A 27,096-nucleotide genomic window follows, 5' to 3' on the forward strand; every position below is an offset into this window, starting at 1 on the left:
CGAGGAGAGAATCTGGGGGCCTCCCCTCCAGGGTGTGCTTTCTGGTGGAAGAGCACGATCACGCCGGCCTCCCGTCCTGCTGTCAAGCACACACACCCCCGAGGTAGCTATGTCCTAGGATCTATCAGCAGGATGAGATCCGCCCTGAGGATTCTAAGCACGGCGGCTTCCCGCAGGGAACGCGCACCGGGAACGTGTGCCTTCGCACGCAGACCGGGTGAACGCGCCTCGCACCTCCCCTCATCCAGCATGGCCCCTAAAATGCCACAAAGCCCCAAGCACAAACACCGATTCCACGCTGGGCAATGTTCATGCCAAGGAGCACGGACTGACCACCAGAACTCACCTAACGTGCGACCGATGTTCAAGCAGTATGCAATCCCCCGCTGTCTGAACGGCCTGCAGGCTTCCCACCCGGGCTCCGTCACCCCTGGACAGACCAGCTGCTCACACTGAGGGTCCAAGGGCGTCACCTGCTAACACCAGCAGAGGACAGTGCTTTACGTGAGTGCCCGGAGGCCCGTGAGCTGGCCCAGGTACACAGCCCCAGTGCTGTGGAGGTGGTGCAGCCTCTGAGAGGCAGGGCCAGGCTGGACTCGTCCGACCACATGGGCAGGCCCCGGAGGAGATGTGGGAGGAGATGTGGGAGCTGCAGCCCTTACTCTTCCTTCCCCGCTTCCTGAGCACCTGAGGTGAGCAGCCTGCCCTACCACATGCTCCTGCAGGATGTGCCCGGAAGCACTGGGGCCAACCAAGCGAGAACTGACCTCTAACTCCAGGAGCCAGAATAAATGACTCTTTTTCAACTGATCACCTTGGGTATTTTGTTACAGCAACACAAAGCTAGCCAGAGTCTCTTTCTACCTTTTGGAGGGAGAAACAGTGACAAGAGGACTTTTCCACTAATGAGCTGAGAAGATGCAGGAAGGCTCCCAGCCTCTCGGGGATGTCCCGCCTCCAGAATAAAAGAAAGAGGAGAGAAACAGATGTGACCAAAGCTCACAGCACTCGCTGAGGGCCTGGATCCGCCACATCCATAGGTAGCCCTAACTTCCCAACTTCTCACTGAACGGAACCCACATCTTTTCTTCTGCTATGCGAGTTAGACATCTGAAACGTGCAGGTTGAAGAATCCTGACCGTAAGACACACTTACTAATGTTTCTTGCTCACTTTAACACACTGACCCTGCTCCAAATGGACTCTGAGCCAAGAAGTAGGAATCACGTCCTTGTGATTCATTTCAACTCAGGACCTTGGTCAATTACCACATCGCCTCTTATAACACTGTGCTAGTATAAATTGTGTCCAATAACCTGCTTTATGACCCAGCTTCCAGGACAGGGATCATCAGAAAGAGTTGGTGATCAGTGGGGAAAGCTAGCTTTCATTAATTGGTAGGCCTGCTTTTATTTAATTTTTCCAAGACCTAGACAAATTCTCTACGAGCTGCATATACACAAGTTCACACATCACGTCTCTTAAGAACTCTTACCACTATTGAGTAAAATCATAAATATGCAAATATGAACACCAAGTATAAAGGCAGAGAGAGAGCTGAAGGCAGCGTGAGATGCGGGGTAGCCAGTGGTACTGCGCGACATGCAGGAAGAGCCCCCGCTTCACTCGCTCCCTCTGGGGAGGATGTAAGGAAAGCAGGCCCCTGTGCAGACTTTGGAACGGGTGGGGCGGAGCTTGGAAGGCCTGCTGTGCGTCTGTGGCCTCTCATCACTGAGAAAATGCATCAAGGGCTGGCGTGCAGAAGGGAGGCAATAAATACAGCGATCATCAACGGTAGATTCCAATCAACGGGGATGGATATTCGGGAAAACCAGGCCTTTTGCACGCTGTCATCTTAGGATCTAGTACCCAGACCTCTGGGACACCCAAGGCTACCAAAATGAGTGGAAGCTCAAGTCCCGTATATAAAATGGCAAGACACTTCCACATGGACACCACCTACGAATGTCAATGATCGCTGGACTTACATCACAATACAACGGAAATGCTGTGCAAATGATGCAAATTCTACTGCATCATTCAGGAAACAAAGACAAGAAAGGAAGTGCGTACATGCTTAACATGACTCAAATTTTTACAAAGTATTTTCTGTCTGCGGCTGGTTGATCTCTGCGTGTGAATCAGGGTCAACCGCAATGACTCAACCAGGTATTGGACTTTGGGGACTGAGAGTATCTCCCGGGGACACCAAGGTCCCTTTCTCTCTTTGAAATGAGGCAGTTGAATCACTGAATGTTTTGGCTTTTAGGATGTTTCTTTTGATATGAGCTCAGGTAACGATTTGATCCAGTACACCGAATAAATCTATGTGGGCAAATTTAACGAAGCATATGGCCCTGAGGCAGTCCATCTGTTCTTCACCTCACAACATCACTTGACACTGATATCGTTTCTCCAACAATCTCTACTGTGAAAAAGAAAGTCCTTGAAGGCTAGCAGGGACTATGCGTGTGGGCGTATGTGGACGAGAGCAGTCAGGGCCAGAGAAACGCTATCTGCAACCACACCTACAGGCGTGGAAGACGGATGCGCTGAGATTTTAGGAAATACACAGGGGTCTGCAACACCTTTAGGTCTTCACCCCACCACCTGGCCACCAGGGATCTGAACCCTCTGTCTATGTAACATATTGTTTGAGGTACGCACCTTTGGAAGTTTACCTGCTTGTTATAGTTTGGTTACATGGTGTGACCCAAAAGCGCGTATAAGACAAAGCAAGAAAGTTCAGAGATGAAACAATTGGGTTTTGACGACTTTACCCTCATCAGTGTAGTGATCCCCCCTACAGATTAACTGGGTGGTGACTGTGGGCAGGTGGGTGTGGCAGGAGGAGCTGGGTCACTGGGCACCTGCCTTTGGGGTTTATATCTTGTCCCTGGTGAGCAGAGCTCTCTCTGCTTCCTGGTGCCACGTCCTGAGCTGCTTTCCTCCTCCAGGCCCTTCCGCCATGATGTTCTGCCTCACCTTGGGCCAGAGCCATGGAGTTGGCCCACCATGGACTGAACCTCTGAAACCATGAGCCAGAATAAACTTTTCCTCTTCTATATGTGATTGGAGGAGCTGGGTCATTGAGCACCTGCCTTTGGGATTCGTATTTGGTCCCTGGTGAGCAGAGCTCTCTCTGTTTCCTGGTGTCACTTCCTGAGCTGCTCTCCTCCTCCAGGCCCTTCCGCCATGATGTCCTGCCTCTCCTTGGGCCAGAGCCCTGGAGCCGGCCATCTGTGGATCCAGCGCACTGAAACCGTGAATGCTAAATAAACTATTCCCTCCTCTAAAACTGTTTTTGTCAGGTCTTCTGGTCAGAGCGCCAAAAAAGCTGACTAAAACACTGTTCTGTTTTCTACTTACTTAAAGCATCCGTTGCAAACACTATAATTAAGGAATTTTTTAAAGTGCATTGTAATTTTACCTAATAGTGGGGTTCACCGTGACATTATTGACAGATGCACAAAGTGCTCTAACTCACTGGCAAGTACTCCCCTTTCTCTCCACACCCCTCCCCCATTCTCTTTCCTCTACTTTTCTGGTCTTCCTTCTGCTGATTTACACACAGATTTTCTGGTCTTCCTTCTGCTGATTTACACACAGATATATATATTTTTTTAATTTTTTATTTTATTAAAAATTTTTTATTTAATTTTATTTTTATCTGTTCTGATGAGTCTCACCTGACAGCAGAAGGCATGGCTGCATTTTGACAGATCAGACATAAATGGAGGGTCGTCTCTCATTTTTCTGACTGTCCATGTTGCAGGATCACATGGTCATGCAGTCACACATGCACATGAGTCACCATGTCTGTTCACTCTACTGTCCTTCCTGCCCCACACCCTTCCCTCCCTTCACTCCCTCTACCTAATCTAAAGTACCTCTATTCCTCCCTAGCCCCCCTTATTGTGAATTAGCATCCGCAGATCAGAGAACCTTCCGGATAGACTCTTAAGTGGTATATTATGAGATACGTGGAGAGGGAGTTCCTCAGGACGCGCTCACTCGGGCGTGTGGCACCACTGTGTCTGTCTGCTCCCCAGTCCCTCCCCTTTCCTGCCTCCTCTCTCCGCTCATCCTCGGCCTCCACTCCACTTCTACTTCCACGAGAACCCCTCATCTTTGACTCCCTTTTTCTCCCAAGCTTCTGCATGAGAGAGAGCCAGGTTGGTTCCACCTAGCAGGACGCCATCCAGATCCCCATGTACAGCGAACGTCACCGGGTCACTCTTCCTTACGGCTGAGTAAAGCTCCGCGTGCATGCGCGCCACCTCTTCCTTACCCACCCGTCTGCTGATGGACATCCAGGCTGCTCCCACGACTGAGCCGCAGAGAACTGTGGCCCTATAAACACTGAAATGCATGTGTCGCTAAGTATGTTGATTTCAATTCGTTTGGATAAAGAAGGAGGAAATTTCAATGCCACACAAGAGCGGGAGGGGGTGGTCTTTGCCCGTCCGCTCTTCAGATCCAGGTATGGCGGGTGTGTGACAGGTTCACAAGTGGAAGCCCGCTCCTCCCCTGGGCCCTCTCCGCTCCAATTCCCTCCCAGCCCTGCAGTGTCAAGCCCGCTTCCTTCCGCCACGTGACCCTCCGTCCTCAGAAACAGTGACGTGTGGGAAGGGCTTCGGCCTCTCTCCCTGTGGCTTCAGAGGGGGAACCCCACCCCTACCCCGGGGCAAAGTCCCTTTCTCAGAACCCCCGGGGCCAATGCTGGCCCCTGCCTCCCCCAGGCACAGAGACTACACACACGCCCAGGCTGGGCGCACCAGGAGCGTGCCCCCAAATGAAAGCAGCAGCTGACCGTCTGGACACTCCGTCGGCATCAGCGTGCCAGATTTTAAGAGGCGATGACGTGGGCCAAGGGTCAGCAAGCAGAAGCAAGGAGGGCGGGCACAGAGGCGATGACCCCACGCCCCACAGACGCACTGACGCATCTGCAGGCGTGAAAATGGAGCAACACTGGGAGGAAAGCAGACGGGAACTGGCCTCAGGAACTCTGTCCTTGGGATGGAAGTGCGGGCACGCCTCCCTGACCCCTGACGGAAGCACAGGAGCCACCTTTTCCACAGTGACGTGTCCCAAGAACCTCAGTGGATACTTGAGGCCACAGACAGGACTGGACCCAGGGTACAGCTCGACTCTTCCTCTGTGTCCTGCACATGGCCACACAGTCGGGGCGAATCTGCCGCTCCCTGGGCTACCTCCCCAGTGCCTCCTTGGCATGGCTACTCTTCTGCTCTGGGGCCATTACCAAGCGGAAGAGCCGTTACCTGAGGACCACAGCACAGCAGCAGAACTGAGACCCCAGATGGCAACCAGGCAGCTCAAGGGAAGGGAGGGGACACCAAGCGGACACCCTGGACCTAGGGACCACTCCCCTGCTGACCATTATCACGAGACGCCGCACGACAAGCAACTTAGAACTCACCACGCGTTTCCTTTTGGGGTTCTTCGTTTAATAGTTTCTGACAGTGTCTGAGAGCAGCCGAGGTGTGGAGAGACTACGTGAGGATGGGGGACATCTGCCACACAGGATGAGGTCTCGTGAGGGGGTCTTGAGCACTTTGTTTACGTGCTGGGAACAGTGACAGAGGCCCCCCAGAGCCCAGGGTCTCCTGCCATCTAGCTCAGTGTGGTACCTGGCTGGGCAGCCAGGCGTGGCTGTGCAGGAGCACAAGATCGCCGCTCCAAGGACACAAGAGAGGCTGCCAGGCCCCTGGCCCTGCGTCCTTGAAGATAGAGGTGAACTCCTGTCAGCTGTCTGCCCTGTGCAAAGCACCAACTTCCCACATGGCACACGCTCAATAATTAGATGATAAGTGGCTACATACAACAGTTCAAGATGAAATTAGTAGGGGGAAGCAGAAAAGCAAAAATAAGCCAACACACGACTTAAGAAAGGGTTTTAAAGGGCGAAGACGTCACGATCTTCTCAGACCACATTTTAAATCCAGCATTCAAAACAGGTATTGACTGATCCCAAACTAGGCACCTGCACGGTACAGAAAGGAGAATGGAACTCTTCCTTACGTGAGGGAGCTGGACCTCTAACTCACCACCTGGAAACGGGAGTGTGGATGGAGCAGACAGCAAAAGAAACGTGCCTAACACGTGAAGAGTCAGATTGCAGAGCTCCAGCGAGACTTACACTTGGTGGGGTCACACCCTGGCCGGCAGGTATGGCAGGAAGCGGCTCCCCTGAGGTGAAGCGTGCCCAGGTCGGGCTGTCCATCCCGGCTGCGCAGAGCGGATGTGCCCGCCACTCTGCCAACGCCGACCCAGGTTCTGTTTCTGCAAAAAATAGGCTGCCCTCAGTCTTTCCGGGCCCCAGACCACTTTAAACTAGACCACGATCTTAGCCCACTCGGGTTGCTCTCCAAGAGGACCAGAGACTCTGTGGTTCAACACGGACGTGAGTTCCCACAGTTCAGAAGGCCAAGTCCGGGGTGGGGTCTGCTCCCCGGGGTGGACCCCCGCCTCTCTGTGTAGCTGTACCTGTGGGTGGTAGAAAGAGGGCTTTGGGGAAGTCCCTTTTCTGGGACCACTGATCCCACTCAGGAGGGCTCCAGCCCACAGACCCACCTGGAACACCATCACACCGAGTGTGTAAACAGTGATTTGGGAAGGCATGGAAACATCCAGGCTGTGGCAACTTTAACCTGAACAAATACCCGGGACACAGTTAAAATGGAGACTGTTCTGGAGGTGCAGGACTCTTCCTATCAGCTTTCTGGAGAAGGCTATTCTCAGGAGGATCACAATCAGAGGACAGCAGAACACGGAAGGACTATTTCTTGGTATTTTCTTTGCCTTCCCTTTACTAAATTCTCAAAATGGTTTTTTTTGGCAGGGGGCAGGGGGTGGCTAACCCGAGATTGACTTGACCCGAGCCACCTCCCCAGTCCTATTTTGTACTTTATTTAGAAACAGGGTCTCACTGAGCTGCTTAGCGCCTCCCTTTTTACCGAGGCTGGCTTTGAACTTGTGTTCTGCCGGCCTCAGCCTCCTGAGCCGCTGGGATTATGGGCATGGACCACTGTGCCCAGTCATTCCAAAACTGTATGGAAATCAACTCCATTTTTTGCATGACTTCTCAGAATGCATAAAAGCATTCCACTGTCACGTACAACTAATTAGAACAAATTTAAATCTTCTTTTTTTTAAAGAATTTTGAGTCATCCAGTTATACTAGGCCCAAGCATCCGGGTCTTCAGGCTCAACGGCCTTAGCAGACTTCCACCAAGGAAGCCCAAAATCCCTGAATTCCAGGAACACCGTTGACAGGAGGCGTCCTGGACCTGAGGTGGCACCCCAAAAGGGGGAGGAAGGGAAAGCAGAACAAAGCACCAAGGCAGAGGCCATCTGGAAAGGCCTAGGCCTGCTCTCTGGTTGGCCTAAGGGAGAGGCACTGTGGCAGCTCCTAGATTCTCCTGCGTAATTTGCTCAGAGAAAATCTGCGGTCGTTAAAGCAGGGGAACCACAGGACCTTGGGCTGCAAAGTCTGGGGAGCCTGCAGCCCGGATTATGAGGAGGAGGGCCCTTCAAATCTGGGTCGGGGCGTCAGGCACCAGAGCAGCTTCTTCAGTCTGACCCACAGCCAGTAGTGACACCGGCCCCAGCTCCGGAAGGGCCTCTGTGAGCACGAGCTTCAAAGTTAGCTTTTAACTCCCACTCGTCTCCTCCCCTGCTGCAGAGGAGACACCCAGAAAGCTCAGAGAGATCGCGCATCCTGTCCAAGGTCACACAGCCTAAAGGCAACAAAGGATGGGGGGAAAAAAAAAAAGCTGCCCCCAAGTCACCGTCCAGCCTTTCCAGAAAGTGCTTAGGAATTCAAAAACACCAAGGAAGGCCTTGAAAAGCCGCGGTGGGCACGGCCCCCACCCCGCCCCTGACTCGGCCCTGCGGAAAGGCGGGACCTTCCCGGAGGGCGCGAGGGCGGGCAAGAGAAAAGAACCGTTTCCGGGGGACAGACCAGAGAGGCGGAAGCGCTTCCGGAGCACGGCAGATGAGGGTCATTAGAGGTCAGCGGGTTCGCAGGCCACGGCCAACTCTCGGCTCGCGCTAAAAGGCTCCCAGGGGTTAAATGCATCTCTAGATATCGAAGGCAGCGTGACGCTACACGAAAAACGTCCTGTCCTGGTCCGCACGAGGGAACGCCCGGTCGAGCGGTCACGCGGGCGCCGCCATGTTGAGCGCCGGGGTTTAAATAGAGCAGGCGGGCCTCGGCGTCGACGTGATGACGTCACACACGTGAGCCGGGGAGGTACCGCCTCCCCTAACGCCCGACCTTCATGGGCGGGCTCACGACGAGCGGAACTCGCCTCTGATAGGTGGAGCCCCACTGAGTGACATGCCGTTGCCCCCTTCGGGTTCCCCCATCGACACGGAAGTGCCTCAGGCTTGCATTGGTAGGTCCGAGCGCAGGGGCCGAAGGAGGCGCGGAGGGTCGGGGTGGGCTGCCGCGAGGGTGGGGAATGTGGCAGCCGACCCACCAACCCCAGGCGGCGGGAGGGCTCCGGGTCCGCTCCTACTGGACCTGGCCACCTGGAAAAAGACCACCCAGATCCCCTCTCCACCCCCCGCCTGCAGAAATGGACTCAAAACCCGGTCCGGGGTCTGCAGCGCTGGCCTGGATTCTCTGTGCAGCCTGCAGAGGCTGAGCCTCCTCCCTGCACAGGGCCCTGCCGGGGGCATCAACAACAAGCTGTCCCTCAATTTCTGGTCCAGCCAGTGTCCCCGAATAAGGACCCTTGGGCGCCCTAGGAAACCAGGGTGGGCAGGCCAGTGTGGACAGGCTTCATGTCGGTATATGGTCCCCCTGGGGCTTTGAAAGCACGTGCAGTACATTTCTATTTGTGTGTTTCACAAGTGTATTTTGCCGGGAATTCGTTTTATGAAGACTTGGGTAGCTTTTGTCAGCCATGACCTCAGTTCGTCTGGAGCTGCTGGAAATGGAAATGGAGGGGGTTGAGATCCTATCATACTGATGCCCTTCCAAAGAGCAAATCTGTTGTTTGCTTGGCACTTGATGCGGTCTCTAATAATTTTCCCGTTTTGCAAAAAGCAACCTTCCCTCCCCCCCCCCCCCCCCCCGCAGGAAGTTTCACAAGTTCGAGATAAAAGCTCAAAGGACTTGCCATTTGGAATTTATACATTAAATAGAACAAATATGGAAGGTTGGGAGTTTTATTGGAGTTTTTTTTTGTTTGTTTTTATGGTTAATGAGACTATGGAATCAATGTAAACACAAAGGTTCCATCTAAGACTTGAGATTCATTAGAATTCTTTGAAACAAATGCACAGAGAATTATATGTTAAAAGAAAACCGTAGCACGAAAACAGACATAAAATTACACAGTGCGTGGACTGAACTATGCTAATGTATAACTTTTTATTTTAAGTTTTTTGTTTTTGTTTTTTTTTTTTTTTCTTTGACAACTCTGCAGCTAGAATGAAGCACATCAACTTGTCGTTTGCAGCCTGTGGGTTTCTGGGTATTTACCACTTGGGGGCAGCATCTGCCTTTTGCAGACATGGCAAGAAGCTGCTGAAGGATGTCAAGGCCTTTGCTGGGGCTTCTGCCGGATCCTTGGTTGCTTCTGTCTTGCTAACAGCGCCAGAAAAAATAGAGGTAATTAAGTAGTAACTAGGTTGTGTTCCTCATTAAGGAATTAAAAGGGAATGGTGAAATGAGTGCCGTCTCTTTACAGAGAAATCATGCTTTGCCGGGGAAACAAAAGTCTGAGACTTTCCTTTTAAAATTGACTCTTTAGGGATCTGTGCCCTGGGTTTGGAAAAGAAGATTATTTGGGGTGACAGTAAGACAAGGATATAAAATGCTCTTGAGTTTTTATTTAGCCTTAAGATTCCAGCACTGTTTCTTCTGGCAACGGATTTTTCTTCTTTCTCTGATCATGACAAGAACACAGAGCCTATTTTCAAAGCCCTGGACGTGTGGCCTGTACCTTTCTGCTCACGGCTATTTTCTAACAGGCGCATCAATGAAACTGGGCATACAATTTCAATTAAGTGGAATGATATGGGAATTTAATTTGTTTTTAATTCTAACGGTAAGTAGAAGCTCTGAATTCCAAGCAGTTTAGCCAGAAGTAATAAAAATAGCCATCATTAGGTATTTTCTTTAATGCAGTCTATGTTTTTAAATTCGGTTTTCTGCTATCTGGACTGTGATCAAACATTCACCAAAGGGAGAGCTGGTTTCTGTGGGTGGAGAAAATATTCGTTAATTACTTACACAGGCTAGTGGCTTTGAACAATAAGAAGATAACGATTTAACACATTCATGCTCAAGAATGAGTTCCAAGACTACAGAATTTTAAACAGCCAAATAATGTTCTCAGATGTTTGTGAGCTGCCTATAGGGAAGGGAAACCGGATTTCGGGGAAGTTTTTCAGATGGTTGATGTTCAGGGAACTAGAAGAGTAACTAAAAACCATAGTGATTACCCAGGATGAAAACCTCGAGTCAGGAAAAGTACAAACAAGGCGTGAAAACCCCCCAAGCTTGCAAAATCCTGCGCTTTGAATTGCAAGCTAGCTGCTCCCAAAGCTGTTTCCTTTCCGATGCAGCAAGCTGAGGCTTGGAGGGTGGGGGGAGGGGTACTTCCCCTCCTCCTTAATTCAGTCTTTTCTTTAAGGGGCACAAATCCTGAGCTTTAGAGTTCAGTAGATTTGATTTCTCGTCCTCAGCAAACTTAGAAATGAATGAGGTGCAATGAACTTTTTACATGATTTGGAAACGCGACAATGATGCAGCCGTTGATGCAGCTGGAATTCTGTGATGTTAAGACATGGCGTGATTTGCCTGGATTGTCTTCAGATCAGATTACCTGTGTTTATTTCTGAAGTTGGAAACTGGGTTACATTGACTAATTGTGTTGCTGCGACTGAAGGCTAGGTCTTCTGGGTGTTCATATGGGAAGGTGGAAAATTATTCTTTTTGTTGACCCAGAACATCCTCATTTCCTCTTTTGAAGAATAATTTTTCTGCCAAAATAGGTTTTTTTTCTTTTGTTTGGTTTTGCAGAACCCAGGTGCTCCTATGTACTTAAGCAACTGCTCTACCACTGAGCCACATCCCAGGCCCTCTGCCAAAATAACCTTTTGATGTAAGGTTATTTCTTTTCTCTTTTAGCAATTTGAAATAATTTGTTGATAAAATAGCTTTGCGGTTTTTTTTTTTTTTTTTTTTTTTTTTTTGGCAAACTCTTTTCAGTTTTTTCAAATTACAGGTTAGCTCAGTTCTTGCTGGCAGTGTAAATTCCTGGAGCTTTTCACTCTTGTGACAAATATGTAATTAATCTTATTCTGAGCTTATGCATATCTAATTAAGAGGAACACCTGATGCCGGATGCCTTTTAGGTGGTAGGCAAATTAGACATTGATAGGTAAGAGCCTAGGGCTGCAAAGCTTTCCCCAACCCTCAGGATTGGCAAAGAAGGCATAGCATTAGTCACCAGGGAGCTCAAGGATGACATCGGGGCCACTGAAATGCTTACAAGGAAAGAGGCGAGGTAGGCAGTGTAGCTTAGCAAGAAGAGCTGGCATCAGCAAGGGTCTGTACCAATGCTCACCTGGGTAACCCCAGCTGCTTCCCAACAGGGGTCCACAATCCCCCTACTTCTCACCATTCACAGTGATTCTACCCCCATACAAATCTGATGATCTCATTGCCCCTGGAGCTCACCATGGATTTAGGGTTTGGTCCAGGTTTCTCAGCCTACCTCACAAGGCCCCATGTGACATGACCCTTGTCATGGCTTCTTAGGATGACCTATATCCGCTCTGTGCCTGTCTTTGCTTGCTTTTCCTGTTCTCTTTATTATCCTCCTCCTATCTCTCTGTCCTCTGCCCAACTCCCTTTCATAAAGTCCTAGCCCAGATGTCAGATGGGAGAGAAGCGTGTCCCACCCTGAGGTTGGAGGTTGATACCCGTTGTATTGGCTTCCTGTGTTGCTGTAACAGGTGGCACCTATGGGGTGCCTTGGATACCGGAGTTATTACCTTATAGTTCTGAGTCTGAGAGACTCACTGGGCTCCAAGCGTCAGCAGCACAGTGCTTGCTCCCCCCGCGGCTCTCTCCTTGCCTATTCTGGTTTCCAGTGGTTGCCGATGTTCTTTGACCCCTGACCCCTTCTTCCATCTTTGGAGCCATAAGCAGAGCCCCTTCAAACCTTTCAACTCTGACCCTTCTGCCTCTCCTTTTCTCTTATGTGTTCAGCAGCTTCAAGTTACTATGACAAAATGCCTGAAGGAGTTAACTTGGGAAGAGAAAATGTTTGTGTGGCTCTGACGTTGGAGGGTCCAGTCCCAGCACGAACAGAACCATGGCCTTGGTGCTCTAGAATGTCAGAGGGCCGTGGTGGGGGCCTGTGGTGGAAATCATAAACCAAGTGTGGACATCAGATAACAAGGCCACATGTAGGAAATAAGAGAATAGCTCCTTCTGAGCCGGATGTGAGGACCTTGTTCCAGGACACAGACTCAAGTAATCCTGCGCGAGTGACATGTTCCCCCATCAGGAAGCTGCACGATCCTGCAGAGCAGCCGAACAAAGATGTGCATCCATCGCTTCATTTACTGAATCCCTTGGTGGGGGCTTTCCTGCAGGTTTCAGATATAATGTGATCGCCTTCTTCGCTTTAGGGTTGGTGGACGCTAGAGGTCTAAGCTTAGTGATGTGTTCTGAGCTGACCTAGTCAGGAGAGGGTTCGGTCAGACACCAAAGTTGACATACGCGGCCGTTAAAGGGCTCAGATGATCTTGGCGCTGGGCCCCCAACATTCCGTTTCTCTGTAATCACAGCGTCCTACACAGGCAAGATCAAGCCTCTAAAGGATTTTTAATGTGTGTGTGGCTCCTTCAGAGAACGACACTTGCACAGATTACAGACCTGGGTTCAAATCCTGGCTCTGACTTCAAGCCTCCGTTTTCTTACCTGCCAACCCAAGGGGTTAAACCCAGCTGGCAGGTTGACGTGCACATGAACTGATGGGCGACCTCCGCGGATCCCAGCCCAGGGTGCTCGGGATGCATCCCCAGAGACCGTGCTCCCAGTACGGAGCACGCCACAGCGGCCACCAGCGTGCTTTCTCCTTACTTGTCATTAGTCGTGGGGCCCTTGTGGGGCGGCAGTTGAAATGCTTCTGAGGCCACAGAATGGGGTGGGAGAGGAGGTTAATTGTGCGTGGCAATCTGTAGAAGAATGTTCTCAATTAGAATTTCAATCGAGTCCTCACGGCTTTTCAATTGTGGAGGGGGGCCCTTTGAGTTGGTTTAAAAAGAAAGAAACTAAAAGAGAGAGAGAGCATTGTTGAACATGTAATTTGCCCGGGGACTAAGTAGAGCAGATAGGGAGAGGGCCTGGTGGAGATCCGTACTCCGCCTTTGCAGGCCTGGCATCCTGTGTCCAGCTGGGCCTGTGGGATCCGGCAGGATGAGCACAGAATTCGGACTGGGATGGATTCGTTCCACAGTGCGCAAGGTCAGGCGTTGGTCTTGTTTTTCAGGAATGTAACCAGTTTACCTATCAGCTGGCTGAAGAAACGAGAAACCAGTCTTTCGGGGCAGTGACGCCGGGCTACGACTTCATGGCCCGACTGAGGTACGAGTTGGTCTAGTGCGTGTCCCCCCGAAGCTCCCGACAAAGACAGAGCGGCGAACGCTCTCCCGACAAGCTCCGCCACGCTCGCTTCTAGAATATTCACAGTTGCTCGGTGATTAAAGGTGAGTGACCCAGCTTGCTTTTTCTTCTGTAGAAGCGGCATGGAGTCCATTCTTCCCCCCAACGCCCACGAGCTGGCCCACCGTCGGCTGCACGTGTCCGTCACCAACACCAAAAGCAGGCAGAATCACTTGGTCTCACGGTTTCCCTCCAGGGAAGACCTCATTCAGGTATAGCTCCGACGCCGCATTGCCCATTGGCAAAACTCAAATGCTGATGCAGATGCTTCGTGGCCGAGCTCTGAGATCCTGTGGCTCACACTGGGCTGCTGGGTTGATCGGTGCGCAGTCAATTATGTGTCTGATGAGGGGATGCACCCGTCTCCCTCCCCAGGCCGTGATGCCGGCGCCTGCTCTGCTTGCGGGCATTTGTCTCCTGGTTTTCAGGCTTCAGCGCTACGGGAAGCAGGTTGCCAGTGCTGGTTAGTAGCAGTGGTACGCCCTTAAATTTGGGTGGCTGATACTTGGTAGTTTGTGGGGGAGTTTCTACATGTTCTCTCCTCTTCCTTCATTCCAGAGTCCTGTGACTCAGATAGCACAGGTGTTAGGACGGCCCTTTTATGACTCAACACTGAGGAGGTCCTGGAAAAGATTTGAGTGATGTACGTCGTACAAACCGAGGTTATCCTGCGTGACGCTGGTTCTGGGCCTCGACTTTTCAATCTGACCTTCGGGTTTGTTTCTTCTGTCTCGTTTTGATGTCTTTCTATCCAAATGCATTTGAAAGTTGCTTGCTGGAGAATTCATCATCTCCGGGAGATGCTTTTACTGGTTGATTTCCAAATAACAATGCACTTGCTAAAGCAGTGCATTGAGTGTATTGGGAAGGGTGCGCTTTCTTAGGAAAGCAGGGCAGGTTTTTCTTTGTCCTTTGGTGTGAATCATGGCTACTCCGAGTAATGCAGAAAATGATGTTTTGATACAGCAGAAGGCAGTGGGTTGAGAGTGAGTGACCCAGGTTCCAGCTGAATTAGATAACAGGTGCACTGGTTTTTAATATCTTGATGCTGCAGTCTGCAGTCCTTGATGAGATGTTGAATAGACGGGGCAGCATTACTCAGTGTTCCTGTTAGACCATTCGATCACTTATAAGTCTTTGAATCTTAGAAAGAGAATTCTTCTTCCATAATCTTATCACAAATCTTATTATATTAATATTCAGTAGACTTAGTATCAAGAGAAGAGCTGGTCAGCCTGGGCTGACTGTCACAGGCCGTCCGTGTCCCCTACAGACATAGAAGGCTTGCGGTTGATTGGCAGTTCTCTCCTGGTTCGCCTAGGAAGAGGTGTGGGGTGTTGTAACACGAAAGAAGAAGGGGAAACATTCCTCGGCTGTCATCTTTTCTTCTTTTAAATCATTTTTTTTTCCTTGAAATATGACCGTGGTACCTACCTACGTGGTGCGATGTGATTTTTGATACTTGTGTACAATGGCGAAATGATCGAATGGGGGCCGTTAGCAGACCCGCCACTTCCAACAGTTATCATTACTTTGGAATATTAAAAAGCCTTTCTTCGAGGTGTTCGGAATATAGAATAAATCATGGTGAACTGTTGCCGCTCCAGCAGAACAGTAGGACTTACTCCTCTTGCCTAGCTGTGTGTTCATAACCAGTAATCACCCTCTTTCTATCTATCCACCTTCTCCCCAGCCTGGGGTGACCAGGGCTCTCCTCTGTCCTTCTACGCAATCGGCTTTCTAAGCCTCCATAGATGAGTGAGATTATGCCTGTCCTGCGGTCGTCTGTCTGTGCCTGGGCTATTTCACTTCACAGAACATACCCTGTCGCTGGGTTGGCACGCATGGCAGTATTTCATCTCTTCACGGCTGAATAGTATCCCATTGTGTGTGTGTGTGTGTGTGTGTGCATGTGTGTGTGTCTGTGTCTTTGTGTGTGTCTGTGTGTGTGTGTGTGTACGCATGGCACATTTTCTTTCTCCATTCTTCAGTTCATTCCCCTTCTTGGCTATTGTGAATAGCACGTCAGTGATCGTGGGAGTGAACGCACCTCTTTGACACCCTGGCGACCTTTCCTTTGGGTCCATCCCCAGCAGAGGGGTTGCTGGATCGCGTGGTTTTCTCCATCTCTTTTAAGCCTGTGTCCGGCTGCTGCATCTGCAGTGGTGAACTCTGGGCTCCTGACCTTGCTGTGTCCCGCCAGCTTGCATCCACACACCTCACTGCTGGGCTAATTTAGCTTTCGCTGTTTGTCTTCCTCCGGTGGAATGCTCACGCCAGGAGGGCAGGGATTGCTGTTTTTCCCAGAGCTGCCCCATCGCCCGGGTCGCTGCCAGCCAGGATGCAGGGGCTCCAGCCACACATGAGAAATGAATGAATATAAATGAATAAATCAACAAGCTAAGCTGGCGCCTACCACAGGTGGCCTACTTTAAAGGAAGGAAGCCGGGTCCCACAGGCTCAATGACCTGTGCAAAATTAAGTAGCTAGTTAGCGGCCCAGCTGGCTGTACAGCGCATTCTCTGGCAAGCTGCTCTGGTCACACCTCAAGCGCGATTAAAAATGGTCATCTCTCAGCCCATTTGGGAATGAGGGTTTGGTCGGCAGAATACCAGCACCCAAAGACATCCATACCTGAATCCCCAGAGCCTGCAGCATAGACACTTACAGTGCCAAAGATTTGCAGGAATGTGACATGGCAAACATCTTCAGAAGGGAGGACCAGCCTGGATCATCCCAGTGGACCCAAAACTAAGCATACGAGTCCCCAAGATGTAAGAGCCACATCAGGTACAGCTGCTGGGGTCAGCTCCCTGCTGACAGGGAACCTCCACCTTGCAACCCTGTACAACTGACTTCAGCCGATACGCAGATTAGCAAGGAAATGGTTCCTCTCTGGAGCCTCCAGAGAGGAACAGAGCCCTGCCTGCCACTTAATGTCGCCCTGGTGCAGCCCATAGCCCATTTGGGACCTTCCGTCACCATGAGCAGCGGTGTGTCCTGTTGGAAGCTCTTACACTGGTGGTCATTTGTAACGTCAGCAATAGCAATCTGTGGCCGCAGAGAAGCATGATGTCTCCCTGTGTCCCTGTTCCCGGTAGTAGTCACTGAGAGAATTGGTGTACTTATCCGGGTTCCTCAAACGGAAGGGAAGCAGCTGATGCCAACGTGTCGCACCTTTCGAGGAGAATATTGAATGATCAGCGTTCATCCTCAGCCCTACAAGAAGCGTTCTCAATGGTTAGTAGGATGCTTTGGCCTTTTCAGACTAAAACGAAGGCAGGACATTTCCTGGACAACAGATGGTGACTCTAAAGAGACATGAAATAGCGCCTGGAACGGGCATGAAGCCTTTCCTTGAACCGAGTAAGAGCGGTGAAGATCGGTGAAGAGCCCAAACCCACCAGGGTAGAGGGAAACGAAACCAACCGCCTGCCAGCAGTCACTGTATCTCCTTTAAATGTTCTGATGAAAGGAGGGCCGGGGACAAGGTCGACTTTGATATTGTCACCCGAGCAGGCCCGTGGGGCCAGGGACCAGAAGCCCAGTTGCTGCAACGAGTTTTGCAAAAGATCAGTTCAAGAGGCAGCCAGGTGTGGGGAGGGAAGATCTGAGAAATCAATCACCCTCCTGTCGGACGGAGTTTGGGATTTTTAATGAGATAAAGACAGGTGATTCAAGGGGTGGGGAAGGACAATTGGACACGAGGTACTGGGTGGCCTGTGCATGGGCGGCCAGTTTCATGGCTCTCTGTTGGAGGCAGCATGCTCAGAGGGTGGGTGTTTGGCCTCCTAATCCCCAAAGGTCACCTCCCCGACACCTGCACGGGTCCAAGCGTGGTTCTGTGGTTTGGACAGAATGATTTCTGAGTGCCGGAAATGTAACCCAGGCATCCGCTATCACCCTAGCCCGTACGTCAGAGATGTCACCTGCAGCAAAGCTAAAGGAAGATGGTCCCTCAGCTGCATGGCCTCCAGCCTCAGCGATCCTTAAAGCCAGCGGAAAGCAAGTGAGGGAGATTGACCACGGGGCCTCGGTCAGGGAAGTAAAGTACACCACACCGCGGGGTTGCTTCGTCTAAGTGACACCAGTCGGCTGCTCGTGTGGGTTAGGATTTGCCCTCCCACGGAGCCTTGGAGGCCGGGGTCTTCTCTTGATGGCTCTCAGGCCCTCCAGCAATGCTGCTTTTAGGGTTTGACCCTGGAACGTCCCCCACACGTCCATGTGTTGATGGATTGGCCTCCAACGCAAAAGAGTTCCGAGGGGGAATTTGAGGAATCGAGCGGATCATGAGGACTCTCGCCTCATCCTCGGGTGGATTCAAATCTTGTGGGCGTTACTAGGTATTGGTAGGAACTGTGGGAAGGGCAACCTGGTTCCAAGGAGTCCCTGGGCACGTGCCTGGAAGGGCACCTGGTCCCTGGTCCCGTCCTCCCTGTCCCTGCTTCCTGGCTGCCGGGAGCTGAGCAGATCTGCTCTGCCACATCCTTCTGCCATTGTGCTCTCCTTCCCTGGCCCAGCAACCGGAGCTATCTGACCGCAGCCTGGATCCTCAGAAACCATGAGCCCAAATTAACATTGGCTCCTTTTAGTAGTAGCTCTCATGAGCTACAAAAGGTCACTGTAAGCTCTTATTTTAGTAAATGCCCAGTAGTAGGTGTGTCCCAACAAGCAAGGGACCAGTTTCAGGGGTACCCCGCCAGGATGCCTTTTGTTGCCCTGATGGTCAGCGTTTGTGTGGGCCTGGTGAGAGGCAGGCCCCAGAAGGAAGTTCCTCTTCTCCTGGGGACTGCAGGTCCTCGGTGCCCAAGGACAGCAGCAGGTGGACGCAGCCTGGTCCTGTGCCACTCAGGGTCTCCCAGGAGCTTTGCGTCCCTGACTCTGACCACCCTGCCTTGGGACTACTCTGCAGTACCTGCAAATTGTGTAGGGGAGAGACAGACAGAGACAGGCAGAGACAGAAGTGGAGGGAGAGATTGAGAGATTGATGCAAACTCAAGTTAGAGGGAAGGAACAAGGAGGAGGAGTAAATAGTGGTGCTGCCCGTGGCGATTCATAGCCACCGTCGCCATGAGCTCATTTATTCTGCTCCGTACGAGATGAATTCCTTAAAAATGCCTGGCGCTTCTCTGTGCACCAGCCGACTGCTACTCTTTATTACAGACAGGGTGACTGTGTGCCTGAAAATACAGCTGTAAACCTGGAGCTTAAAAACCTCTGTGTGTGTGTTGTGTGTGTGTGTGTAGAGGTCTAGGCCCCTTTGAATGCCCTCTGGGATCATGCTCCCTGGCTCATTGCAAAATAATGATTCTTCTGTCAATAACTGGCCCCATAACACTATTCTCTATTTTACTTCCTGTAGGGAGTACATAAATAAGACCAAGCATTTAAAATGTGTGTGTGTGTGTATGTTTGGTGTTGTTTGTTGATTGCTTCATGGGTGGTACAGGGACTTGAACCCAGGGCCTCCTGCATGCGAGCTATTTGCATATTGATAAAAGCCAGTACTTAGTCAGTCAGGGACCCGCAAGGTAAGACGGCAAGCGCGCTGCTGGTTCTTGGTCCACGTGCGTCTCTCAGGGAATTTTAAAGTGGCGTGACGGTCCCGCTGCCCTGCTTCATTCGCGGGCCCTCCCCTTCGCCATTCCTCCTGAACGGTGTGAGCGGTGTCCGCAGGCTCTTCAGGAAAGGGGTTGGAACTCGGTGTTTGTCACCTTGGATCTTGGCAGTTCCTCACCACGGGCCCCTCGGAGATTGGTTTCAGGGGCGAGGTCTTACGTACGTGGTATGACGCTCGCGTTTAGCGACACAAGAAACTTTCTTTCGTTTGACAGGCGTGGTGCTTCGATTGTTTCCAGTAACCCGCATTGACCTCGCCGTTGGTGGGGCCAGCGATTCGTTTTACAGGGGGTCGCTGTGGTTCGGTCTCGAACATCCCCCTGAGGCTCCAGCGCTGAAGGCTTGCTTCCCGAGGCAGCACCGTCGGAGCGGGGCTGAGGGAGGCGGGGGTCCTGGGGGCTCTGATCCCGCCAGGACACTGACCCTCTGCCGCCGAGTGGCCTAGGGGACAAGGCGGGAAGCAGGAGCAGGGCCTGGCCGGAGCAGGTGGGTCACTGGCGCTGCGACTGGGGGTCTGTGTTTGGCCCTGGCCTCTGTCACTCTCTTCCTCTCTCCGTCTCTCCTCCTTGGGTGTCGCGAGATGAGCACCTCTCCTCTACCGCACTCCTCCGCCATGATGTCCTGACTCACTTCAGGCCCAGAGCAAGGGAGCCAGACTAAAACCTCGGCCACCACGAGCCAAAGTAAGCCTTGCCTTGAAGACAAGCTGACGAACACAGAGGTCGTCACGGTGTGCTGAACCTTACTTCCGTGGCGACTCGCTCACTCGGTTTTTTCTACTTTATAAGACATGAGAGGACACACGCGTGGCCTCCGGGCAGTCTCTGGAACTGACTTGCCGGCCATTCCCCTCTCCCCATGGTGAGCAGGTGAAGACAGGGAGACGCAGTCGCTGGCTGCTACTGACTCCTTGGAGTCGACCTCGGGAGGGGCCACCCCTGTGCGTGCAGCTCGGCCACAGCCCCAGCTGTAGCTCACCTTTATTTCCGTTGGCCCAAGGTGCTTCCGTCTTCCAGGTGCTTGAGGAACACGTTCCCCCAACTCTTTATGTCTGTGGGTCTCTTATCACCTAGATGGATACCAAGTCGACGTGGGTCCCTGAAGAGGCTGATGATGATTTGGGGATGGAGAGAATAACAGCTCGTGCAGCGCGCCACCTGACTGCTCTGGGTGCGCTTCGGTATCCTTGGCCAACCTCAGCATCCACAGGCCCAGGGGATATTTGCCCATCTGTGAAATGGAGCGTCCAGAGTCCCACCTGCTCCCCACACCGCTACGCAGGTCACCTCAAACCCGATGTATGGACACGCTTCCTCCTCCTCCGAGCGTGGACCGGTGGCTGTGGACGCCCTCCAGGGCCGCTGCTCCCCTGCGCCCTCTGTTCCCACCCTCCGCTCTTCAGCGGGACCCCTCGGTGATTCCCAAGTGTATCCGTCTTGCCTGTGAACTCATCCCTCTTCAGTTCCAGATTCTCCTCTGGTCGGTTTTCCTTCAGAAGCAAGCTTACAACCAGAAAATCCAGGCACATCGTAAGATCAGCCTTCAGCAAAGCATAATGAGGGCGATAAATCCTCGGTTTAAAAGGCAGTCCCCGGCCAGCTGCAGGACGGAGGAGAAGTGAACCTTAAATTAACCGAGCCTTCTCCTGCTCCCTGAGATGGTGCCGATCCTCAGCCTCTTCGTGTTCAGAGCCGGCCCGCACGCGTGTCCTGAGACGGTCTTCTGACATGTGAATACACCGCCATTCGGGTGACCAGGAGGAGTATCATCCGTAACACTGTCCCTGGCTCTCTTGGGAGGGAGGCACCCTGTCGCCATTGCGCCGTGTCCTGAGCTTCCTAGCGCGTGGTGAGAGCGCCTTTATAGCAAAATCTTCTCACATTTAGCTTCGCAAAGGTGAGACCAGGACTGAATTTCAGATTGGCCATTATCTTGGCAAGACTGGAGGAAGATAAATTTGAATCTGTCTTTGAATTTCAACGACACCAGCAGGCTCTGTATAAACAGCCAGATTCTCATTACACTTCACAGTAAACTTCAGAGCATAAATGAAACTTGTTGAGAATTTATACTCTAAGGAAGTTAAGCCACATAATTTCTAAACACCCCTTTTCTATAAAATGCAAAATGAGAAGAGCCAGTCTGAACGTGCGCTGAATATGCACTCAGCAATGGTCCAGGCTGCCGCTTTGGGAAGTCACTCTCTTTGATTTTTATCCTGGTATATTTAAGAAAGAATAAAACGAAAATCAGTGGTTTCACGTTGCATATAATGTTTAAAGCGCCATACCAAAAGATGGGCCCAAAGGTAAGTCTTTCCTTCTTCATCAGTGTGGTGACCACTGAGCTCTTGATATTTGGGAACCTGTTACGGACCCGTGTCTGCTTTGCCTGCTTGCCGCATAGTCTGCCAATCACTGAAACAATGAGTTTTGCAAAAGAGAGTTTATGCATAAGGCAGCCAAGCAGGAGGTAGGAGGTTCAAGTCTCAAATCTGCCTCCTGGAGGTGTGGGGTTCAGGATGTTTATGGGATAAAGAATCAGGGGGACTTAAGGCTTGGGAAAGGTGATGAGAGGTGAAAATAATTAGCCCATCTTCACAGCCCGTTACGGGAGGCACATTCCTTAATGGCTGATAGCACACTCTGTCAGAGGAGTTTTGACCCTCTGATGTCAAAAGGCCACCACAGGACACTTGCACAGACCCCAGAGAAGCGTGGCTGGTTTCAGCCAGTTTGAGACAGACAAGAGCAGCCTCCATTTTCCTGAAACCGACTCAGGCATCTGTTCCTCTCGTTTCCCCTACACCAGCGGTGTTTTCTATGGCATAATTAGCGGGAGTCTCTTACTTAGCTAGGTCACCTCTAAAATTGGTGATAAAAAACAAGCAGCAATGTCAAGAGGAGTAGAAAGTCCCTGACTTCAGCCTGGAAACTCCTTTTTTTGGGGGGGGGGCTCTCCTGTGCTTTCCCAGGTGTTCAGTGCTGCCCCTGGTCTCCACCCTGCAGATGCCCGTCACCCACGCTCCCGTCCCTCCACTTGTGATAAACACAGTGCCGCACGTCCCGGAAAGGCGGAGATCACCCTGCAGTCGAGAACCACGGCTCTGGATGTCTGCCCTTCGTTGGTGAGGTCAGGGTCAGCAGGAGTACTGTGAGGTCGCCCAGGCCAGAAGCCCACGTTGGGGCCAGTGTTTTATTAAGTGGCCTTAGGATGTCCATCTCTACCTCCCTCCCTCCAAAATCCTATCTGCCTGCAATCGAACGGCAGGAAGCTGGTTCCGAATAAGAAAAACCGCTTCCCCCTTAACTACCCAGAGCTCATTTCCTCACTCAGGTTGGCTTGATACCCAGATCGCCAGTCCGCACGAACAGAGCGCAAATAGTGCCAAGAAGAAACGCGTTGCTTGGGGGGAGGGGCACACGCTTTGCAGCTGCCTGTGCTTTTCATACGGTTAAGGAGTCGTCTCACCGTTATTAACTGCAGGGAGGTGATCGATCCCCTTTTTTCCATCCGCACACCTGCAGACAGCTCCAGGTGTGAAACCTTCACATTGTACTCCGAGTTGGTGGAGGAGGGTACTGTTCTGCTTCTGAGGGTAGGAGTTCTTTCTGCAGGGCCCCTATGTCTGTGCAAGGTCCTCGAGAGTCCTTAAAGTACAGTGTAATTGTGCATCCCGGTCACTGTGCACACATTGTCCAGTACCTGCTACAGCGCCATGTTGGATTTGCCAGATCACTTTATTACCTTGGTGGATGGTGCCTGGAAACATACCCGGGCACTCTGATGACTTTTTTCTCTTTTTAAAGGAGTAGCCAATTAATGATAAGGCCAAATGTAGTTGGGGTGAATGCAATTATCTTAACTGTAATGCCAACGACCGATTTTATCATGGCCACGGGAGGCAGAGAGGGTTGGAACGGAAGATGCTGTCTCCCTGCCGATTTCTTAAATGATCTGCAGCAAAGCCCCCAAGGTGATCCTCTCTCCTACGTTACCTCCTGGAGGAGGGGGTGTGGTGGCGGTAATGTCACTGGGTCCTGTTGTGCTGCCCAAGGAGACCAAGACTTGGAGTGAGTGAGTTGGAACAGGCAGCTCTGCACTGGCTGACAGATCTCCTGCGAGGTTGTTATTCTGCCTTGCAATAAATAAATCAGCGAATACATACAAACTGAATGAAAGGGGATACTTCCCTCTGGGAAGCAGTACTACAAATGAGTGTGCATTTGGTATTTCCACTAGCAAGTGATTAAGACGGAGATGCACAAAACCGGCCAAGAAACAAACAGGATGCAAGACCTGACCTGCGTCCTGGCCCTGGAAGACATCCGAGGGAAGGTGGAGTTTGTGTTGAAAGAAGCCCAAACCCAGTGCGGGCTGCAGCGCTCATTAGCTCAGGCACCCTGGGCGGGCCCTGTCGTCTCTTTGAGGAGCAATTCCGAGAGAGGTCAAGAGGCAGGGGGGGCGGCGTGGCAGAGTCTGCTTCCTGGTGTGCGTGGCGTGCATTTTCACGGGGCCCTGCTTCTGGAAAGTCCTCACTCTTGACCTAACGCCCAACCGTCAGCCTCTTGGAGGTGGAGTGGGGGGGTTCCCACCTTCTGAACAAGGGACTCCGTGTTTGCTTTTCGCATGGGGCTGACAAATTGTAGAACCGGTTCCTGCACAGACAGCTAGCCTGATGTCACAGGGCCGTGTGGCCTGGGGCTGTTGACGTGTCCTCTCCCGCTGGAGTCCTGGGTTGTACTGTTACTATGGTGTTTTCACTTCAGACCTCGGCGGGCCCCGGAAGCTTCCTGAGCTGCCCGCCAGGAGCCTGTTACTGTGGGAGCTGTTATCGCCGTGACCTCTATCCGCCCTTGACCCCAAAGGGCCACCAGCAGCCTGGGCCCTCTTGGTCGGTCTTGCTGTTTAATGTCCTAGGAAAGCAGAGCAAGAGGCACCTATTCACTGTCAGCCTCGTGAAGGCCCAAGCCTCCTTGGAGGAGGCAGGAGACCCTTTCTTCTTTGGTTTCTTTTGGTCATGAGACAGGTTCAAGGAAGAGCCGTCTCGTGAGAAGGCACAGGCCAAGCCCCGGGTGCGGAGCAGAAATCCCCAGGGCAGGCTGGGGTTCCCGCTGTGTCGGATGCACCCAGGGGAGGTTTCCTCACAGAAATCCCGTTACGCTGTGTCTGTAATTTAGTGGCAGTTCAGCATAAATAGGCTTTTGAGCGCTGACCTAAAAATCATACCCATAATATGATTTCTTTGGGGGAAAATGCCTTCCGAGTTCTAAATAATTCTAAACAGATGATTTACAAACCAGTGTTTGGGCTGTGATCCATTTCTGAATAATATCTGCTGAAAAAATAAAAGTCTCCTGAAATCCTTCACAATAAACAGCCACAGAGTCTTCCCCTTATCAGCTGAAAGATCACAGCTTAAATATTCAACGTCTAAAGCTGAACGTTTCCAAACTGAACACCCGGCCGTGATTTGAAAACTACCCCGCCAGAGAGAACGTTTAGATTTCAGGGAAAGCCATCGAAGCCCGGCGGCTTCTCCTGGAAGAACTGATAATATCCTAGAGGACAATCTTTTCCCGCTTTTTAAATGGAAGATAGAGTATCGTTGCTGTCCCTGCCTGCCCCAGTTCCTCTGCTAGAACGTAGAGTGTCTCACAAGCGCACCGTCCCCTTGGCCACATCCCGGGGACATAACTGGGGCATCCTGAGCCGCGGGGATCATCTCCCCGGTAATAATCAGGGAGACTCTTCCCTCAGAAAATAGCAGTGCGACTTTACAGCCATTTTTCTAGCAAATGGTCGAACATTGTGAATAATCCATTAGCGACTGCAGCCTGCATGGATCCAGGAATTGAGACATCCATTTCAGAAAGACTTGGTGGTCTAGAGTTAAACCACTGCTTTTGACTTAGGTGTACTTCACTCATTTGGAGAGCGTGGATTGGCACCTGTCTTTTTAGGGGTCTTTTCAGATGTTAAAAAAAAGGTGTTATTTTTGATTATTTAAAGATGAGCAATTGTGTGCCTGAAATAGGAGGAATGTGTTTGCTTAGCGAGGATTTGTGCTAAACAATGTAGTGAGCTCACTGCGTGGCTGTTACGCCTCTCCTGATGGGCTGTTTCTTTCTTTTGTCCACCTAGGTTCTCTTAGCCAGCAGTTTCGTGCCCATCTATGCAGGACTGAGGCCAGTGGAATACCAAGGGCAGGTAATGTCGCATTAACTGAGGAGTTAACGGTCATCACCACATAAATCCATGTCCTTTGACAGGTGCACTTTTATATATTCTGGCCCAAATCCGTTTGTATGCATTATAGTATAAAGAGCATTTTTTTTCGAAGAAGACAAAGGACCGAGGAAGAGAGTCTTTGGTACCTTACCAAAATCTGTGTATAGGAATGATTGACAGGGATGCTCTTACTTTTGCCAATTTAAAAAGACTTTTTTCAAGAAGTGAAAGAGTCCTGTTTTTCATAATAAAGTCCTAGACACAGCCCCTCCTATAAATGCCAGGTGGTCCCGGGGGAAAAAGCTTCCACCTAAAGCTACCCTCAGGGCGGCCAGGCCGTGTACCAGTCAGCAACTCTGCACCCCACGCCCTGTTCACTCTGAGACCTTGAACTTCCAGCCCCCAGTACTATGAGACATTTCTATGGTCTACAAACCACCCAGGTCACAGCATTTTCTGATAACAGCCCAAATGCACTAAGACACTTTCTGTGCAGGATACACAGCCCTTTTAATACACAAGCTTAATTATCAGGAATCCCTTTGAACTAATCTTTACCTTGCTCCCAGGCCCTCTCGAATCAACCAAACGGGAACAGAGTTCAAATAAGGCAATGCATGAGGCAGACCCCCCAGAGGCAGCCGTGGTCACCTCACGCAGTCCCTGGCAGGCTGGCCCAGGACCACCCACTCTACCTCCGCTCTGCGCCCCCTCACAGGTACCAGGCTGCACCCCGGGCAAAGCCACCAGGTCCAAAACCAGCCGCCCACTTCAGACACGCCCACCAAGAGCAGGGGTCCAACTCTAGGAAACACTAAGAAAAATCAATTCTCAGGAAACACTCTGTCCCCAACTGCATCACGTCCTCATTTCCCAAGAGTTCATTTGGAAACTTCTATGGAGTCATGAGAGCTGCCTGGCTCATCCATCCCTCCGTCAGGGTGCCCAACACAGAAGTGTGACAAGAGAAAGTGATGACAGAGCACTCGCTCTTTGTGTCATCCTGGTTGTGCAAATGAAATCAGTTATGCCACATTAGCTCCAAGATATGAAATTTTAATAAGGCCAGATCTAGAAACTGCAGGAAAAGGGAACCGGAATTCTAAAATGCATTCGCTTCTGAGGAACTGGAGTTCTTGAGGACCTCTCTCTCAGGGAAAGGACTGGTCAGTTACCGCCTCTCCCCCTTCGCCCTTTCATTTCACTCTCCCTTTAGTAGTTGGTCTTTGTCAATGTGTCTGATATACTAAAAATAATCAAAGAGCTTCATGCTAAACAGTAAACAAGATATGAGCCTGCTCTGTTTTTATTATAATATTAAATATTAATTAATATTGCATTAATAGTAGTATAATAGAATATTAATAAATAGCTTGCTATGGCTTAGGATAACAACGCGATAATTAAAACAAATAGCATCCCAAGCTTGTTAGATATGTTAACTTGTTCAGCCTTATGAACTTTCTATGATCTGACTGGAATCATTACCCACAACATATAGATTAAGAAACTGAGGCACAGAGAGGTTAGGTA

At 51.0% G+C, this 27,096-nt stretch overlaps 2 protein-coding genes across 8 annotated transcripts in view; one reads left to right on the forward strand and one right to left on the reverse strand.

Moving 5' to 3' along the window:
* Positions 1–6,267, reverse strand: part of LOC306650872 (uncharacterized protein) — a 380,281-nt gene extending 374,014 nt beyond the window's left edge. For all 5 annotated transcript variants that reach the window (XM_079123297.1, XM_079123295.1, XM_079123296.1 and 2 more), the window contains exon 1: positions 6,068–6,267. In XM_079123297.1, the coding sequence (XP_078979423.1) occupies positions 6,068–6,243 (176 nt within the window). In that variant the 5' untranslated portion in view covers positions 6,244–6,267. The remainder of the gene's footprint in view (positions 1–6,067) is intronic.
* Positions 6,268–8,292: 2,025 nt separating this feature from the next.
* Positions 8,293–25,882, forward strand: LOC306650859 (patatin-like phospholipase domain-containing protein 4). 3 transcript variants are annotated; one of them, XM_079123258.1, is made up of 5 exons: positions 8,293–8,419; positions 9,458–9,642; positions 13,541–13,635; positions 13,790–13,925; positions 20,406–20,902. In XM_079123258.1, the coding sequence occupies exons 1-5, from the start codon at positions 8,362–8,364 to the stop codon at positions 20,748–20,750; spliced, it is 819 nt and encodes a 272-aa protein (XP_078979384.1). In that variant the 5' UTR covers positions 8,293–8,361; the 3' UTR covers positions 20,751–20,902. The 3 variants fall into 3 exon arrangements, with proteins under 3 accessions (XP_078979384.1, XP_078979383.1, XP_078979385.1); XM_079123257.1 differs by lacking the exon at positions 8,293–8,419 and adding an exon at positions 8,434–9,187; XM_079123259.1 differs by lacking the exons at positions 8,293–8,419; positions 20,406–20,902 and adding exons at positions 8,445–9,187; positions 25,477–25,882.
* The last annotated feature ends 1,214 nt before the right edge of the window (positions 25,883–27,096 follow it).

Source organism: Sciurus vulgaris (assembly GCF_902686455.1).
Source record: "Sciurus vulgaris genome assembly, chromosome: X".
Classification (NCBI taxonomy): domain Eukaryota; kingdom Metazoa; phylum Chordata; class Mammalia; order Rodentia; family Sciuridae; genus Sciurus; species Sciurus vulgaris.

Coding starts and splice junctions, on each gene's coding strand:
- LOC306650859 (XM_079123257.1), top strand. CDS start 8,998: ATGCCCTTCCAAAGAGCAAATCTGTTGTTTGCTTGGCACTTGATGCGG. Junction 9,188..9,457: donor AAATAGAACAAATATGGAAG/GTTGGGAGTTTT, acceptor ACAACTCTGCAG/CTAGAATGAAGCACATCAAC. Junction 13,926..20,405: donor CCAGGGAAGACCTCATTCAG/GTATAGCTCCGA, acceptor CTTATCACCTAG/ATGGATACCAAGTCGACGTG.